Genomic DNA, 19,022 nt, shown 5'->3' with positions numbered 1-19,022 from the left:
CAGTGTCATAAAAATCTTTGACTGTTTGGCTCTTAAATGAAATGATTCATGTAAGAAACAGAATGTGTCTAGGCAGGGTCTTTGAGGGGGAAGGAAAAGATGTCTTACCCAGGATAGTCACCTGAACATTGTCAATACTGTGGTGCAGTGAGACACGGAAATGGAATGGAAACTTAATTACAGCACAAGTTCTTGTAATCATTCATGACAGTTTTTGAGCGATGTACTGATCCTGTCTAGGATACAGGAGCTAATAAATAAATAACCAAATGAATAGATTTGTATCACGGAGCATTTGATGGTCATGAGAAGAGCTGGGACGAGGATATAAATACCCGTCTCTTGATAAGATGACATTTCTTCAGAAGTTTGTTTACAGGAGCTACTTCATAATAGAGCTTCTTCATAATTAGCATATTACATGACTGCCTAATTCTGCATTACAACAATTACCGTCATCAGGTTTAAGTTTTCATTTTTTTTCCCCGCTCTCCATGCTCCTCAGGAATTGACAGCATTAATACCACAGTAAAGTGACAATGAGGTGTTGTTTTGCAAAACTTGTGTAAATTGATGTTAGCAGCAGCTTTTCCCCTCAGGCTCCTCCCTGACAGTTCTTTATGTGGTTTCAAGATAATGTCTGTTCTTTTGATCAGGCTGCAGTAAAAATACAACATTCATCAAAACCCAGCCAAACACGGCACGGCGCTAACAATATTTGGCAGCCGTCCAGCACGTCTGGTGATAGCAAAAGCAGATGACGTTTTGTTTTGGGTCAAGACCCAAAGCCTTAACGATTCATATGAGCATATTTGCTTGGGATATACAAAATTGGACTCGAAAGTAGCACTCTGTTCAAATTGACTTTATTATAGTCGTAAACCTTGATTTTAAACCATAATCGTAGGAGTTTGTTTAAAACAAAGCACAAGCTTTTTTTTTTGAAAAAAAAGCAGGTCATATTTAGAAACTATCGCCTTTGGTATTACCGAAGAAGTGAGAATAATACTCATTTAAGATAAAGCTGCTTTTATATCAGTTTCAGTTGACTCCTCTCAAAGGAAAAAAAAACTGTTCAGCCTAGCAATTGTCATTATGGCATGGTCAATATTAAAAAAAAATGCTGACTTTGTTGAACTCTGAGCTATGATGTATAATTTGACACTTGATAGAAAGTACCAGTGACATTTGATTGATTTTTGGCCTATGGAGGCATTTTAGGAGACCATCTGTTCATGAATAAAATACAACATTTGGGTTAATTTAGTAAAAATCAACAAAATTTAATTTGTATTGCCTGACCAAAAACACATTTAATATAGAAACCGCTTGGTTATCATGAAGTAATGATCCGAGTTTGGAAACAATAGATTGTTAAGGTGGGGTATTTTATGTACTTTAAAACATCTGAATCTATCATTTGTGACCCTGGACTACAAAACCAGTCATAAGTCACATGGGTATATTTGTAGCAATAGCCAACAAATCAATTGTACGGATCAAAATTATCGATTTTTTTTTTTGTGCCAAAAATCATTAGGATATGAAGTACAGATCATGTTCCATGAGGGTATTTCGTAAATTTCATACTGTAAATAGATCAAAATTAATTGGGATTAGTAATATGCATTGTTAGAAATTCATTTAGAGAACTGAGAGTTTTTTTGCACCCTTAAATTCCAGATTTTCAAATAGTTGTATCCCAGCCAAATATTGTCCTATCCTAACACACCATACATCAATGCAAAGCATATTCATCAGCTTTCAGATGATTTATAAATCTCAGTTTCAAAGAAATTGACCCTTATGACTGGTTTTGTGGTCTAGGACCACATTTTATCAGATGTTTCTCTTCAGTCATAATGTAAAACGACCAGCGAGCTGCTTTTAAAAACTCAATCAGAGATCAATTCATCATGATCTTTATGTTCCAAGCAGTCATCAAAATGGCAGACATTGTCTTTAGTGTCCGTCTAAACCCTCTCTCTCTCCACCCTGTTAAATTGTGTGTAATTCTCAGCTGAGTAGGCAGCCTAGTAGAGAGGGCCAGTGTGCCAGTGATTTAAGTATAAGCTCTAATACTTGAGCAAGATAGTACCGGAGAGATTCTGGCCTACTAATGATTGTGCTGTTTGTGTCTTTTTGCACATTAACTACCCTCCGCTGACCGCTGCATGCAGATAACTGGGAGCAAAGTTGCGGTAAGTAGCAAAATTATTTATTCGCTTTTGATTTGTTGTTGTGCGGTCTCTCTGTCTTTGCTGTCTTTCTCTCTCTCTTCTTCATTTTGTGAAAATATCTTGAAAAGTAATTTCTATGGCTTTCTATTTCTATTTTATTTTCAGCATTAGTGTAGTTTATGGACTATAATTTGAAGAAGTTCTACATTTTTTCTTCTTCTTCCCAATCCCTGCATGTAAATTGCACATTTAGAAATGACTGATTTCTCAATTGTGCTCTCCGAGAATAAACTAGGACCTTTTTTGTTAGTTTAAGCAGTTTTTCTTTGAAATGGATCACTGCCTAACAGATATTAGCATTTAAATATTGTAACACCAGGGATGAGCAATAGTTTTTAGGCAAATAATCATAATCTGTGATCTAATCTGTTTATTCTAATGTTCTGTATCTAAATGGGTTTCATTGTGTTCATTCTTCCCCCCAGACAGCGTTCTGAGAATGTATCACTTAATTAGATTTTCCCACACACACACACGTTCCGTGTTGATTGAACAGCGGAAAAGATATTGAGTGTGCCCCCATCCCCCCCATCCTATAAATACATTCCATTTTGCAGTGGGACGTTCGGCACAGCCCATTTGCAAAGCCATGTCTTTGTCCCAGTCACATTACAGCGTGTCACTATTGTTTCTGAAATGTTCATAGCTGCTCATGTTGTTATTGTCACTTACTTTCGCCCCTCGCCCCCCCACTTTCTCCAAAATGACGGTAATAATCTTTATAAATATATACTGTCGGGGCGATGGCAATGTTTCCTCATTTCACAGCTCCGTAATGCTGTAATTGCAGACTGGCTTCTACTATTTCTCATGTAGTGCGGTCCCATAGCCCATATGAGGCTGCTTGTTATTTGTTTTATTTTATTTATTTAGAGGGGCTCCGTTATTGCCTCCGCAAGTGTCACTTGTCATTTAAAATGCTGTTTTATTGTGTTGCCGAAGCTATGAGAAAGGCCCGTAGATGTACGTGAGGGAGCTCGAAGATAAGGTAGCGCAGGTAAATGTTGTTATTTACAATACAGCAATAAGCTGCCGCAACAGACTCATTTATTTGTAGCGAAATGGCCCGTTCAATCAATGCTCTCATGCCGCTTGTGCGTCGAGTGATTTTTCTATAAACTGTCGGCAATAAAACATGCTCGATGCTGATGAGCATGGAAGTATGTTTTGAATGTTGCATCACTTCTCAGGATGGAGCAGGAAGGTTACTCTGGGATTGTCTCTATCGAAGAACTGTCTGACAGCGTGCACCACAAACAAGTCTTCTCATTTAGAAGTTTCTCACAGTTCAGAGGTTCCTGTACTTCCTGCCATTTCCTCTGACTTTTGCAAGCACTTCCTACGGACGGGAGAGGGTGAGAGCTTGCCGGGAAGCTGTCAGCTTTTTCATTCTCCTTGTTTTTGTTTCTTTCTTTCCCAATATCCCACCTTTATTGGGTTTTATTGTGGAAACTGCGTTCGGTGGGGCCAAGATGACGCCCTCTCGCTGGGCAGATTGCTATTTCCACGCTGTCTGTGCGGTTTGGAGGCAGACCGACCTGCCTGAGCCACGTCTCCCTCAGGGATGAAATTTCTCCGGCACGCTCTCACAGGGCTCAAATTCGCTGGTCAGCGTGTCCGCATGCTGCTGAGTCACATGCGCTTCAGCAGTTTTGTATCAGCACAGCTTGATGGCGATGATGATGGTGACCCAAGGGGGCCTAGGCGTACCTGCCGCCCCTCCGCGGTGTCCGATTGATCAGGAATGTTTGTGCTTTGATTGTCAGGCTGAGGATGATAGATTGTGTGTCAAAATGGCCACGTTTTATCGCCGTGGAATTGATGAACCCCTCTGCGAGTGGGAATGGAAGACCACGGCTCCCTGTGCTTAAATAAAACACAACCAACACACGAAACCCAGTCGGTGCTTGGCCCTGAAGACTGTTCCACCGTTACCTGTTAAGGTCACATGACTTGACCTGCAAAGCCTCTCTAGACCTCAGGAGGAGATCAATAATCACACAGTCAGCCCAGCAGTTAGGAAAGACTGCCTGTTTCCACGGAAACATGGCGACACGTTTAGAGTTGTGGGCAGAGTGAGAGAGAGGAGCCACTGAGACCTCAGGGACTGGAGTCTGCTAGGGCTGTTAGAGTTCAGCCGCTCTCCGAGAATCCCCGGTATTGTCGGCGAGAGAATAATGGACAAAGCTTGTATTTTAGAAATGATTTAGCTTCTTTTCACATGGGACAAAGACTTGGCCCTTTATCGGGTGAAATGGCATGGATCTTTCCGTCATGTTAAAGTGTGTTGTACTTAAATACTCTCTTTGGAACCAAAGGGCCTTGAAAAGCATATGTGAAAAAGAGCAAAACCCTGGTGAAGAAAAATGACATTTAGCTATTGGTTTTCATCACAACTGTTCTTTGTTGCTTTTTTAAGAACTGTAATGAAAGCATGGGCCTATACAGAAATATTTTCTTTAATTAAATTTATTTTATAATAAAATAAATTCTTAAACATTACAGGATCTTCTTACAACAAAATAACTTTAACAACAAATTGAAGTGCTTTGTGCCTTTGAAAAAGGTATAAAATTAGTTCCTGTAACTAACATAGTATATAGTTATACTAGCAAAAATCTTTTCCTCAATGTTTTTTTTATTTTGTAATAAAATAAATGTATAAACATTACAGCATCTTCTCATATTAAAATAACTTTAACAAACTAAAGTGCTCTGAGCCTCGAAAACATTAGAAATAAAATATAAGTAACAAAGCAGGCATACAAAAATCTACTTTTCTTGAATTAATTTTATATGGATTTTTTTTAAAACATTAATTACAGGATCCTCTCACAACAATAACTTTAATAACAAAAAGTGCACTGTGTCTTGAAACAGGTATAAATACCATTTCTGCCTTGTCATCAGTTAATCCAGCGGTACTACACTTCGTAGCATTCATTCACATATTTGCGCTATGCCACCGCATACAGCGTCTTCACACACAGATGAAACTTACTAGAGAGCTGTAACATAAATGCATCTGTAAATAAATACAAATTAAATTCACGTCGTGCACGCTTAAATTACCTTCAAATGTAACATATATGCTCGCTTCGAACTATTAGTGTGTGAAGACGCTGTATGCGGTGGCGTAGCGCAAATATGTGAATGAATGAAAGTGTAGTAAACTTCAACGGATATCCCCTGCTCAGGGAGTAGGGAGCAATGAACACTGCAGGGACCATGTCAATCGGAACACAGTTCATTCACGAAGCTTACTTCTAACGAGCGGGTTATCTGAATCAGGTTTGTTAACTAACAGAGACATGCAAAATATGCAGAGCGGGGGCGCGATCTACCACATGTCCAAACACGCGCGTGGTTCGTGGTTGTTCCCTCACGTTGTATTTTGGCCTTATAAATGTTACAAACTGCGATCTTTGTGTCATCTTCACTCACACCAAAGACATGTTTACACGCGACTGTGAGTGCGCGCGTGGCTGTGACGTAATTGCATGCACCGCTGGCAATGAAAGGATCGGCTAGGAATCGGCAAGAGGAGAAATTGATCGGCCGGTCACCGTTCCGGGCCGATCATGCAAAAAAATTGGCTGATTCCGATCACTAGCCGATCAATCAGTGCATCTCTAATAATTATTGAGATGGAGAGTCCAGAGAATTGTACTGCAGTGTTTTTTTTACCAGATTGAGCGAAAAACCTAGGACTAGTTCGCAAAGCTAGTTTCTTACATCTTCTCAATCATTTACTTGCAATTTGATTGACAGCAGTGGTTTTAGAGGCAAAGTTTTCCAGAATGAGGAGTCTAATAAATGTTAAAATTGATAGCTCTCAATTATACTGTAATGTTGAATGGCTATAGTCAATGGTTAAATATTAGGAAAAAAGAACAATTTCCTAGAGAGATCAATAATATTGGTATCAATGATACCTTCAGTCATAAAAAAAAATATTTAACAAATATTAAAAATATACTGCCTTTATGTTGTTTAAAACTTTAATGTTAGGTGGGATTAATCACAATTAATTTCAGAAAAAAATATGTGATTAATTCATTTTTATTTTATTTTAAACAGCACTAATAATAACCTGCATCAGATACAGGTGGAGCTGGGGAAGGTGGAGGATTTCGGAGGAATTTTTAAATGTAAAGCAGCACGTTTATTGGCTGTGTATGCAACATGAACCAGTCAGCTTGTGCCAAGTAGTTGAATGCTGTGAATATATCAGTTTGCGTTAAGGGGCCCATCATCCTGCGCCATCTAGAGTTTTGTCTAGAATACAGAACTATTTTTAAGTCCTAAGTGTACAAGTCTTGTTAGTGAGAAAATATGCCAGACACAATAGATGCAGCATCTGTGTTGATGTTAAATTGGTTGAAAAACTAGTTTAATTTGTTTTCTTTTTTTTTTGTCTTCACTGTGTGCTGCAATAAGGGTAACATTGAGTATCCTATACAGGCTCTCAGAGTCTTTTAGTGGAAGCAGTACAGTTCTCATTCTCTCCATCTCCCGTTGCCACTCCTCCCTCGCTTTTTTTTGGTCTCCCCTTCGCTTCTGTATACTCCACAGAATTTGTATTCCTAGGCAAATGAATAACCTTGGCATTTGTGTGTGGGCTCCACTTGTTTCATTGGTAGACTTTATATCCAGTATACTCCTGTTCCAAGGCTCATCTCTACCACGGTCGTACAGGCTCATTGTAAGCACCTGTTTAAAGGCTTTTTTTGCAGTGAGGGTGCACTGCGTTTTCTTTCACTCGCTTTGCTTCTCGCTGGCACTGGTCAGCGTCTGTGGGGGGTGTCTTTGTTTCAGTTTGGCCATTAATGTTGATTGTGTACTTGAGGCTGAACTGATTTGATAGGAAGTCTTTTAAAGCACCAAGGACGTGTGCCCTATGGAAAAAATAAATCCAATAACCCCCTTGGTTCCTGTTCATCATTTTTATAGACAGATTTTAATTAGGATGGATGAACTGTGCTGAAAAAATGTTTTATATGATGGTTTTGTCTAATTTTTTCTAAATTAGTCAGTAAATGTTCAGTTAACGCAAGGACACTAATGAAGCATCCGATTTAACAGCAGGTTTTAGTAATAATTTATTCAGTTACAGTTCTGTAAGGTATTTAACTACAATTTATGTGCTATTATGTACCTGATCTCATAAGGAAAAAACTTATCTGTGGGATCTTTTTACCTAGACACTAAATACATACCAATGAGTACATATCACTGCAGTTTCCAACAGAAATGAACACTAGAGGCGGTAAAACAGCGAGCACTTGTAATCGTTTTCGTACACAGTTATGATTACAGCTCCATATGTTTCGCTTTCTGGACATAGCAAGCTTGCTTGGTAGCTCGGCCAGCATGAAATTGGACTTAGGATGCGGAATCCTTGAGTACGAATCCTGTGGAAAAAACATGACTCACGATGAAAGAGCTAAAAGATGAGAGATCGAAAATAAAGCTAAAATGGCATGCTTGCAATTGCGTTTTTACGTCACATTCACTTTTGTTCATACATAGGTTTAGGTGTAGTGCAGATGGTACGTTATTTTAAAACGTCACAGAGCATTAAAGTTATAGCACCACTCAACGGACATTTCAACCACTTTTTTATATAGTTTTAGTTATAGCATTATTGGTTCTGTGTGTTTTATTACCTTATCTATTTAAATAAATGTTTTGGTATTTTTTATATTTAAATTATTTTTGAAGACAGTGAGAATAGCCAGCGTAAAACACATAATGCTAAGGTGTTTGCCTGGGTCTTGCAATGTGGTTGCTAGAGTGTTATGAATAGTTGTTAATGCATTGCTAAATGGTTGCCAGGGTGTTCTGGTTGGTTATTAGGTGGTTGCATAATAAAGGCCAAGCCAGACAAGAGTCTGTGACTTAATGATATTCTTGTCTGTAGGTATAGCTCTTGTCTCTCCTTCTGTGCAAGTCTGTGAGTTTTTTTCCCCCAACAATTTTATCATCCACTAGGTGAAAATTGTAAGTCTGATTTCTTAGAAAAGTAATTGCACACCTCTCCCCAACAAGCTGTGTGATTTTGAGGTATCATTCATGCCTGCGGCACAAACGGTCGGGACATGAGTTATGAAGTTTATTACTTAGCAGTGTTACTTTAGAAAACACCACTAATAATGTGCTGATAGAAATTAATTGGCAGTGAAAACCGAGGTAGGAGTCACAATTACAACATGTCCCAGATGCTTAACTTTAACTTAAAGTCCTTTTAATGCAAGTTAATAGAGTAGCAGCAGAGATGTTAGTAATTGACCTATAAGGTTGAGCCGGGTTATAATACAAGACCTTTTCACGCTTTATGAAGGTCTTTTATTTCAGCCTTTTTTCATCACAGAAGCTGCTCAGAGACTGCATCTAGAAGACTGAGTAGGTCCTGTTGCTGTATCCCAGGGATCAACTCTGAGACCTACGAATTTCAGTTTTGTTTGCGTCTCCAAGCTCAGGCATATTGAAGTTTCTCCAGGTTGAAATCGGATTGACACTAGCACAATATTCATCGCAACACCTAACCTCATCTCCTGTGGGGTCTCGACTGATGCTTCAGTTGCTTGCTTGATGCAACCACAACCTCGCATACAATTTTAATGCCATTCAGTCAAGTGCTAATATAGAAATGTCAAGTACGATACAATTGATTTACCTTTAATACTATTTCCAGTCCTTTCTGGGACTGGAGTTGTTTGTATTTCACCGACCCTGTCTAGGTTTGTTGATTTCATATGGGAAATGGCAGGACTTAAAGGTAGCGTTTATTTGATCAAACCTTAATATAAAGCCTACAGTTTTGTTTTGTTTTTAAACTACTCTTCATGATAGCCAACACTAATAAATGTGCTTCCGACATCAGTCAGACAGTTTGAAACGCTCTCTCTCTTCGTGCAACGTTATATCGCACACAAGCTCACAGAAGTCTTTTGTAAGGCATGGCAGAGAATACATACGCACCAGAAGGACGAATATCTTGTCATATAGGATGTGTGTAAAAAATTGCGACCTGATAGACTGGCGGCGTATGTCAATACCAGCTCCCACCGGTGACAGAAAAGGTCTCGTTGCCTGCTGACTGACTGCTGCATTATGTCACGTGGCCTTCCTTTCAATGGGAAACAAACAATCAGCGCTCCTGCCTTCAAAAGAGGGGAGCAGTATCTCATTATGATGAAGAGAAGATGAAAGGGAGCCAAGAGTGGACATGGTGTTCTCATATTAAAGGGAAAAGAGATGGGCCCTGTTTGTGTGTAGGCGCATATGTGCTTGATTGTACGCCACTTCTGTATGAGAGGAGCCCATTTGGTCTTCGTCTTTGCGACTCTAGTGCAATATATTCCCTTGTCCTGCCTCGATTGTCTCTCTTCTTTTCGTTCCAGCGGTCAATCAGATCACACTCCGTCCACCTAGATGTTATTAGTTTCCTTCGTCCTCCTCTCAACTCTGAGTGCGAGATGGGACTGCATGTTCCCGCTTCGTTATGAGGTCAGAAGATCTGGTAATGGCTTGTCCCATCACTCTCCTTGACCACCTTTCAACACCGTTTCCTCACGTTCTTGCCCTTTTCAAGTCTTAGATGTGATGTATTTATAGCACATAGCATTTTTTTACCACAGCCTTAACCAAGACATCAGTGTCATCACTTTAGCCGTACGAGCCCTGCTTTTCTTTTTTAGGTTAAAGGAGAAGTTCACTTCCAGCACAAAGATTTACAGATAATTTACTCACCCCCTTGTCATCAAAGATGTTCATGTCTTTCTTTCTTCAGTCGTAAAGTAATTGTTTTTTGAGGAAAACATTTCAGGATTTCTCTCCATATAGTGAACTTCAAAACTTCCAAAATGCAGTTTAAATGCAGCTTCAAAAGGCTCTAAGGGTGTGTTCACACTTGTAGTTTTGTTTGTTTGGTTCATTTGGTCCGGACCAAAAGAGATGATGATACATTTGGTACTGTTCTTCTTATCATTCACACTGGCATTTTTGACAGTGAACCTAAAGATACCAAACCTAAAGGCATGGTGATACTTTAACAACCTGATTGGTCAGGTTGAATGACGTATATTTTGTGACGGAACTCACCGAATACTCCAAACCAAAGGAAAAGGTGCGTTCGACTTAAAGCGGTGCTGCGGGTGTATGACATCAAATTACCCATTCACTGATTGGTCTGCTGATCGCCGCTTTAAGTCGAATACACGCAATGCCGTCTGCTGGACTTAGCGTGCTCATTGCTGCATGCATATGATTTCATTTTCACCACATGCAAACTCACAAAGAGCTCATAAAAAGACACTTTACCTCCTTGTTGCTCCATGTTTGCCCTCTGCTCGTTTTGTTTTGGATACACTGTTTGTTCCCTTCGTGAAATCATGTCGCATAGCATCGCATATTATCATTACTTCCTGTTCTTCATTCGAAGTATTTGATCCGTGTTGCTTTCGTATTTCATTCGAACCAAACCAGAGTTCGTTTGGAAGCGGACCGAGACCCATCTTTTTAAATGATCTCAGCCGAGGAAGAAGGGTCTAGTGAAATTATCAGTTATTCTGTGTATTACGGTTTAAAGACAGTTAGGGTATGTGGAAAAACTCCCATCTCATTTTCTTCTCCAACTTTAAAATTGCCCTCCATTGCTGCAGAAGTACTGACCCAGTGTTTACAAAGTGAACATGCAAAGAAGATCAAACGCCCTTTACAAAAAAAAAAGATAAAACAGCGATGTAGGATGATTTTGAAGTTGGAAAAGAAAATGAGATGGGAGTTTTTCGGCATACTCTAACTGTCTTGAACCGAAATGCACAGTTCAGGCAGAGCTAGACAAGATGAGCATTTGAGGTTAAAATAAATGTATAACTTGACCCTTATTTCTTGGCTGGGATCCTTTAGAAACCTTTGAAGCTGCATTTAAACTGCTTTTTTTGAAGTTCAAACTTGCTGGTACCTTAGAAGTCCACTATATGGAGAGAAATCCTGAAAGGTTTTTACTCAAAAAACATAATTTCTTTATGACTGGAGAGTGAAAGACATGAACATCTTGGATGACAAGAGGGTAAGTAAATTATCTGTAAATTTTTGTTCTGGAAGTGAACTTCTTTAATGAAAGTAGGAGCTTTGAGATCTGTTTTTTTTTTTTCTTTCTCAAAGTTACCTCGTTAACTTTGGGCGTTTAAGTCTGGCACATGCTCCATGGTTTCTGGACAGCTCTTTTCTCACAATTAGGGTGGTCGCCTAGATAATTTCGTTTGAACCATAAATCCATGAACACAGTATGGCCACATTTAATGGTAAACGCAGGCAGCTGGGGAACTGCGCGTGGAGAACAGTGCTGTGACTGCTCACAAATTTCCTCTTTGTTTTATTTCGCTGCTTTGAACTAATGAAAAGCTATCTCTTTAGCTTATTTGGGTAGGAGTCAAAGAGATACTGGACTAGTGTTATGTACCTGGTTGATTCCATCAATACGGTTTTCCCTTGCTTAAAACCCCAACGTCTCCTTCCGAGACTCCCCGCGGCCCCGTCGGCAAATCACGGCACTAATAAGGTGTGGCGCTTGTCTCGTGGCTGCACATTTTATGGTCGTCATCCTTGGACGCTCAGCAGTGAGCCGTCATTATCTGCTCATCAAACACACTTTAAGCACTTCCCCAAATGGCCAAACCTAACGATTTGTGGTTTGATCAAGGATGGGTCACAAACCGTTTAGTCTGCCTTGCACTTTTTCTCAAGGGGGCTCTGGAGAAATAAACCCTTCAAGATGGCTGCGTTTTAGTTTTATTTGTTCTTGATTGTGTTCCCTAAATGTCAGCTTTTCCTGGTTGTTTTTTTTGTGCTTTGTTCAGTGTATTTATAGCAGACATGCTGTTTGCACATTTTCAGTTATGTCTTGCCATGCGAGTGTATAAATCCATATGATTAACTGTCTGTTTCCAGAGAGGCTAGAAGTTGGAGCAGACCAAAATGGTGCAGTGCATGCCTTGAGAAAATCTCAATGGCCACTAGATGGCAGTCAGTATCTTTAAAATGAAGTTCCACAGCGGTTTTTGTGTGTGAGATGGAGAAAAAAGACATGTTGTTGCCATGGAATTGACCTAATGGGTTTCTCTCAGACCTGCACAGCACACTTTCTGGCTACAATGCCATTTGTTAGAGGTTTGATCTTTAAAGAGGGGAAGTATCTGAAACCTACCAACAGTATTCATATGGACTAGCTTAATCGATACTTTTTTTATCTCCAATATACATTCACGAAAAAGTCTTTTTTGTGTGCTTTCAAATTTTCTGAGTTGAAGAGGTGTTGACAGACTTCTATTTTTTTCACTTCTAGCTCCTGTTGGACGCTAGGTGGCTCAAGCTGCCTCGCCCTTCATCGACATCCTGCTTATGCAATCGCATCTGAATAATTTATACTGGCGCCTCTGGTCTCATCATGTCATAAAACATGCTGCTGACAACACATTGTCAAGCTAATTCTATTCAACTAGCTCTTCTAGAAGTAACGCGTGTTCTTGCAAAGTCTAACGGTACTGTTAGCAAGTCATCTCGTCTCATACCCCGTATTTTGTGAATTTTTCCTCGTCAGTCAATGTCAGAGTGGTAGAGGTGTTTCTTTCTCTCTCTGTCTCATCCACATATGCTGCCCCTCCACCTTTCCGTGGTTCAGGTGCTCTCTCTAACACTGCGCATTAATTTTTAAACTTAGCCATATGCTATCGCTTCTTTCTTCGGGTGGCTGTGCCAAATGCTCCTGAATCAAATAAGGACACACATAAAGTCTAAATACAAATACAGATTTTACTTCTCACAGATCAGATTTGTGGATAGACCACTTGTGAGATGTGAGAGATATTTTAGGTTAGTGTGTGGATAAAACTGATGGTTGCTATGCACCTTTTTCTTGTCGTATGACTGGGCCATTTGTAAATTTTATGGGTCTGGCTTCCGGTCCCGTCCATGTCTAGCTATTTTTAGCTGTACAAAACTGCTTGTTTTGCTGCTTGATATTGCAAATTGTTGTGTCTTACCATATTATTGGTAAACTACATTGGTAGCGCAAGCAGTTTTACCATTTACTGCTTATTATTTTCATTATTTCCCTATACACTGTAAAAAAACAAACAAAAAAACAATTTAAGTCAACTTAAAATAATTTTTTACCCTGCTGCCTTAAACTTTTAAGTTCAGTCAACTCAAATGTTTAGTCAACTTGAAATGTTCATTTGTACTTGAGTTGATTTAACAAAATAATCTGTTTTTTAAACTTAAAAGCGTTTGTTACCCAACTGCCTTAAAATTTTAAGTTGAATCAACTCAAATATCTAACAACTTAATATTTCAAGTTGACTAAACTTTTGAGTTGATTGAACCTAAAGGGGTCGTCGGATGCAAAACTCACTTTTAAACGTGGGTAAATGCTGCTAAAGTAAACATTATGGCTTATAATCCCACAGCTGAGAGGGGCGGGGTGAGCAGAGCTCATTTGCATTTAAAGGTCCATGCAATAAAATGAGTTGATTTTTTGCAGAGCTGATTTTGAGAAGTTAAAAGAGTGTTTTTTTTTTACACTACTATTGAGAATTTTTTGACCAAAGTATATGATAGACTTTTCATTAAAACCCTAAAGAATCATGTGAATTTGTGGAAAATGGGCATCCAATGATCCCTTTAAAATTTTAAGGCAGTCGGGTAACAAATTATTTTAAGTTGATTCAACAAATATTTTTTTACAGTGATAGTGACTAATGAACTGGAAGTCTAAAATAAGTGTAAATGGACTTTAGGCTGTTTTAATTTAACATTTGTCATTTTACACATGTTTCTGTTTTGAACTTTGTCCAAAAGTGTCTTTTTGTGATTTAACTCGTGCCTGTTTCACTCTGGAAAGACGTCAGGTGTACTTTTCTTCATCTATTTTTGGATGTTGGCCATTCTCGTAGTCTCTATCCTGCCGGTAGAACAAAAGTGAAGGCAATGGTAGAAAAGAGAGCTCATATCATATGCCAGTTACATTCACAACATATTCAACTTTCTGTTATAAATGAGCTAAGGCTGCTAAAATTGTCATTTGAATTATGCCTTTCATCTCCCTATGGCTTTTAAGCAGATCAGTTCAAGCCTCCAGTGACTGTTTTTTCTTTCCTGTTTGCATTTCTGAACATGCAGCACAACGGTAATGAATTCCACCATTTTAAAACCAATTACAGTAGTTGGGCTTTTTTACACTCTTTGTCACGGTCTCTGTGGAATAGTGCAGTTGGAGTGTCGACTACAGATGATCTAGATTCGTTTTTAGCTATTCCCAAAACTCAGCATGCTAATGCCATTCTTTTGGCATTACCATAACTTTTTATTTTTTTTTTTACCTGGAGTTTTTAGGATTTTTATTTTTGTGGTTGGCATATCTGCATATCGCTTATATAAAAATATGAAGACTCTTTAAAACCACTAATATATTTTAAAAACAACTAAACACTTTCAAAGGTAGCAACCTTTATGTATTATAAGTAAAGTGAGGGCATAAAAGCAGAATGTCAACTATCAACTAGTGATAGTTGTTCATGAGTCACTTGTTTGTCCCAAAAATTCTGTGGTTTTTCAGCATTTCTGTGTGTTTGAACTACTTCAATAATGACTGTATGATTATAGGAACCATGTTTTCACACTGAGGACAACTGAGGGTTCAAGCGTTCTGATGCTTCAGAAGGAAACACTTTTTAAGATCAGGGTAAATTTCACTTATTTTGTCCTCTGGGAAACATGTAAGTATCTTCTGTTGCTTCTGAAGGGCAGTACTAAATGAAAAAAAGAGAGATTTAGGCAAAATAAAAGCAGAATGTCATATCTATGACTAAACGTGAGAGTGAGAAAATAAATGCCCCTGTTGTGCCAATAAAAGGACTTGCTTGGAAGAGAAGGAAGAAGGAAAAAAGGAAACAGGGTTTAGTTTTTCCCTGTCCTTATATCTTCTTTCATTAGATGTAATTAATGGTTCGTGATTATAAAATTGGGTCTTTGTCTGTTGCTGACGTTACACCATTGGACTTCTTTGTTTGGTGTAATTATATTTATTAATGATCACCAAAGACCTACAGAGGCAGTTAATAACCATGTTTTTCTGTCTCGTTTTTTTCATTCATGTTTAATTGTCCTAGATGTTTTGTAGGGAGGCTTTAGGAGATGGTTTATTTCAAAAAGTAGTTTCTGACATCCTTTCTTCAACATGTGTAGTTTCTTAATTAGAGTTGTGCATAACAAGGTGCACAGACACCCAGATTGAATGATTCAATTGTGAGTATTTTCTATTTAAAATATTTAAATGTCATTTATTCCTGTCTTGTCAAAGCTGAATTTGTAGTAGCTGTTAATGCAGTCTTCAGTGTCATATGAACTTAAAAAATCATTCTAATATGCTTATTTGGTACTCAAGAAACAATCTTTACTTTTGCACATGACATTTCTATTTACAGTTGACGACCCTGTTCAAAAGTTTACATACCCTTGATTCTTAATACTGTGTTGTTACCTGAATGATCCACAGTTGTTGTTTTTTTTTTAGTGATAGTTGTTCATGAGTCACTTGTTTGTCCCAAAAATTCTGTGGTTTTTCAGCATTTCTGTGTGTTTGAACTACTTCAACAATGACTGTATGATTATAGGAACCATGTTTTCACACTGAGGACAACTGAGGGTTCAAGCGTTCTGATGCTTCAGAAGGAAACACTTTTTAAGATCAGGGTAAATTTCACTTATTTTGTCCTCTGGGAAACATGTAAGTATCTTCTGTTGCTTCTGAAGGGCAGTACTAAATGAAAAAAAGAGAGATTTAGGCAAAATAAATACACAAAAATGCTGAAAAACCGCTGAACTTGTGGGACCTGAAGGATTTTTTTTTTTTTTTTTTGAAGAACAGCAAGCAGTTTTACTACTCAGGACAAACAAGGGACTCATGAACAACTATTACTAAACAGGTTGTCTCTTGTGGGCTATATGTAAAAGTCTTTTATGTGCAATATCTTATTCAGGTTGGTACTAAATAAAAAATAACATGCATTTTGTGTGATCCCTCTTATTTTGGTGAAATAGTTATCATTTAGCAGATTCTGCAAGGTGTATGTAAACTTTTGACTTCAACTGTATCTAAGAATCATAAAAACCGTATCAAATGTTTCGACAAACATATTAAGCAGCAAGTGTTTTCAACATAGATAATAATAAGAAATGTTTCTTAATCAGCAAATTAGCATATTAGAATGATTTCTAAATCTCATTATGCTATTTTGTGACACTGAAGAATGACTAATGAAAATTTGACTTTTATAGGAATCAATTAAATTTTTTATTACTACATTCAATTACATCCAACAAAGAGTCATGCTTGTTGTTAATGTAATATTCCATATTCCTGTAATCCAGTTTGTCCTCAACAGGCCATTTACACAGTTCACTGACACTTTCAAAGTCTGCCTCAGGCTTTTTAGTAGACCTCCATTGGCTAGTCACTAGTGTCTCTTTCAGTCTTCGACAAATCAATACAAGCTGGTGATGCCCAATTTCCACCGTCTTTCTTCTAACTTTGGGCAGCCTGATCACACAGATGCTTTTAGTGGCTCTGAAGTAGGGCTGTGCAATAAATCGCATGCGATTGTCATGCGTATCTCATCAGTAAAGCCGGTTCTGTGATTAGTAGTAAATCTCCATCACGTGCGTTCAGATGGCGCGGTATTCAAAACACTGAGCCGTAGATCACTGAAAAGCTACGCAATATCACGTTCAAAATCGCAGATGAATCGCATTCGATTTTGAACGCGATATTGCATAGCTTTTCAGTGATCTACGGCTTAGTGTTTTAAATACCGCGCCATCTGAACGCACGTGATGGAGATTTACTACTAATCACAGAACCGGCTTTACTGATGAGATACGCATGACAATCGCATGCGATTTATTGCACAGCCCTACTCTGAAGTAAAGTCCTGTCCGAGCTTGTTTGCACATTGTTTCTATGCTTATTAAGGCCTCAGCCAACTATTGACCTAATGTACCTAATGGTCCTCATCTTTAAAATGTAATGCATTTCATGGATTATATAAATTATGAAACCAAGGTTAGCATTTCAATAAAGATTAACACTCTTTTAGTGATATTACAAATAGATAGACAAATGATTCACTCATTTGATTAATAATTAATTCACTAAAGTTTGTGAAAGCTAGCTTTAAATTACATTGTCCACTTCAGCAGAGGGTGAGTGTTGTGTCAATGGCTCACTAATTGCTGTCATTCCACCCGGCAGCTGTTAGCTATTAGAGGTCTTTGTTCCAGATGTTGTGTCATTATAATGGACTTGATCATTATAATGGTTACTGAAAGATGATTGGCTGTCATGTCTAGGCCTGATAATGCAGCCGTTGTGCTTTGTGCAAAATGGCCTCTGTGGTAAACTGTGTATGTAGTGCAGTGTAATAAAATATATGCTATTGAAATGACAAAGGTTACGAGACGCAAAGCAATTTCCTATATAATGTTTGTGCTTCAGAACACAAATGGAAGTGAATGCGTGTGTCACAATGGCCAATCTTTATGTCAGTGGATCTCTCTGACATAGAATCGGAAAATTGTTGCTGTCTCGTAAGAACATAAAGAAACGGCTCGGTTATTTGCTATGCTTTCAAAAGGGAATGTCCTTTAGGCATGGATTGCTCAAATTGTATTATGACATAATGATGTCGGTGTTCTGAGACCCAGCATCTGTGGCAGCGAAAGGGGAACGTGTGTATGTGTGCATGAGCGAGAGAGGGAATTGAAGTGCCCTACTAGCTGTGTTTGGGTATGACTCCATGGAGAGTGGCAGTGATAAGAGAAGGCTGGGTGTAATGAGCCATATCCCATGCCCCTGCTTCCTGCCTTCAGGCCTACAGATGGGAAGAGGAATACCCTGCTCTCCTGTCTGTCTGCCTCGCCCGTCCACTCCCTCCCTTTCGCGTGAACTCAACCGCTCTTGAGTTTTTCATCCCTTGCTTTATTTTTCTGCCTGGCCTCCAGACCTCTGCCGGATTTTGTGGAGCTTCTGATGGCGTGCAGTAAAATCAACGAGGCGTCCTCTGCCTATTCACTCTAAGATGGAAAAAGAGAGAGAGAGGCGGAGAACAGGACGGAGAGAGCGCTGGACTCTCTTATTTCACAACCAGCACCTTTCCCTTTCTCTCAGCTCACTGAATTTAATCCTCACAGGGGTGATTCCCGGCCACTACTGTACGGAGCGACTTGCTGCATAATAATGTGCTGCATTGGCCAAGCATGTATGTTCTGTTCCTATAGCTTCCACTTCCTGTTATTCAGCATTTAATTCACATTTGTTAGGCTCTTTTGAATATATGTCTATATAAGCGAGCATACGTGGGTCATGATGGTTAAAAGGATAAAATAAACATTCTGCCATTAATTACTCACCCTCATGTCGTTCCAAACCCGTAAGACCTTCATTCATATATACACAAATACATTTTTTCAGATGAAATCTAAAAGCTTTCTGACTTTACATAGACAGCAACAAAGCTACCACATTCAAGGCCTAGAGGTAGTAAGGTAGTAAGGACATCGTTAGAATGGTCCATGTGACATGAATTTTATGAAGCTATGAGAACACTTTGTGCACAAAGAAAAAAATTATATATTTTTTTCAACAATTTCTTCTCTTCCGTGTCAGTCTTCGATGCGCATTCATGAGAGTACCACGATGTCAGAACGCTGAATGTTTTT

At 38.7% G+C, this 19,022-nt stretch overlaps 1 protein-coding gene across 4 annotated transcripts in view; it reads left to right on the top strand.

Annotated features, from left to right (window-relative positions):
- The window catches only part of diaph2 (diaphanous-related formin 2), a 541,097-nt gene that overhangs the window by 46,572 nt on the left and 475,503 nt on the right, over window positions 1-19,022 (top strand). For all 4 annotated transcript variants that reach the window (XM_073820077.1, XM_073820079.1, XM_073820078.1 and 1 more), the window contains one exon: window positions 2,181-2,201. In XM_073820077.1, coding sequence (XP_073676178.1) covers window positions 2,181-2,201 — 21 coding nt within the window. The remainder of the gene's footprint in view (window positions 1-2,180; window positions 2,202-19,022) is intronic.

This window comes from Garra rufa, chromosome 16, assembly GCF_049309525.1.
Source record: "Garra rufa chromosome 16, GarRuf1.0, whole genome shotgun sequence".
Lineage (NCBI taxonomy): Eukaryota > Metazoa > Chordata > Actinopteri > Cypriniformes > Cyprinidae > Garra > Garra rufa.
Note: the sequence above shows the minus strand (reverse complement) of the source record. Positions and strands in the feature narration are given on the sequence as shown.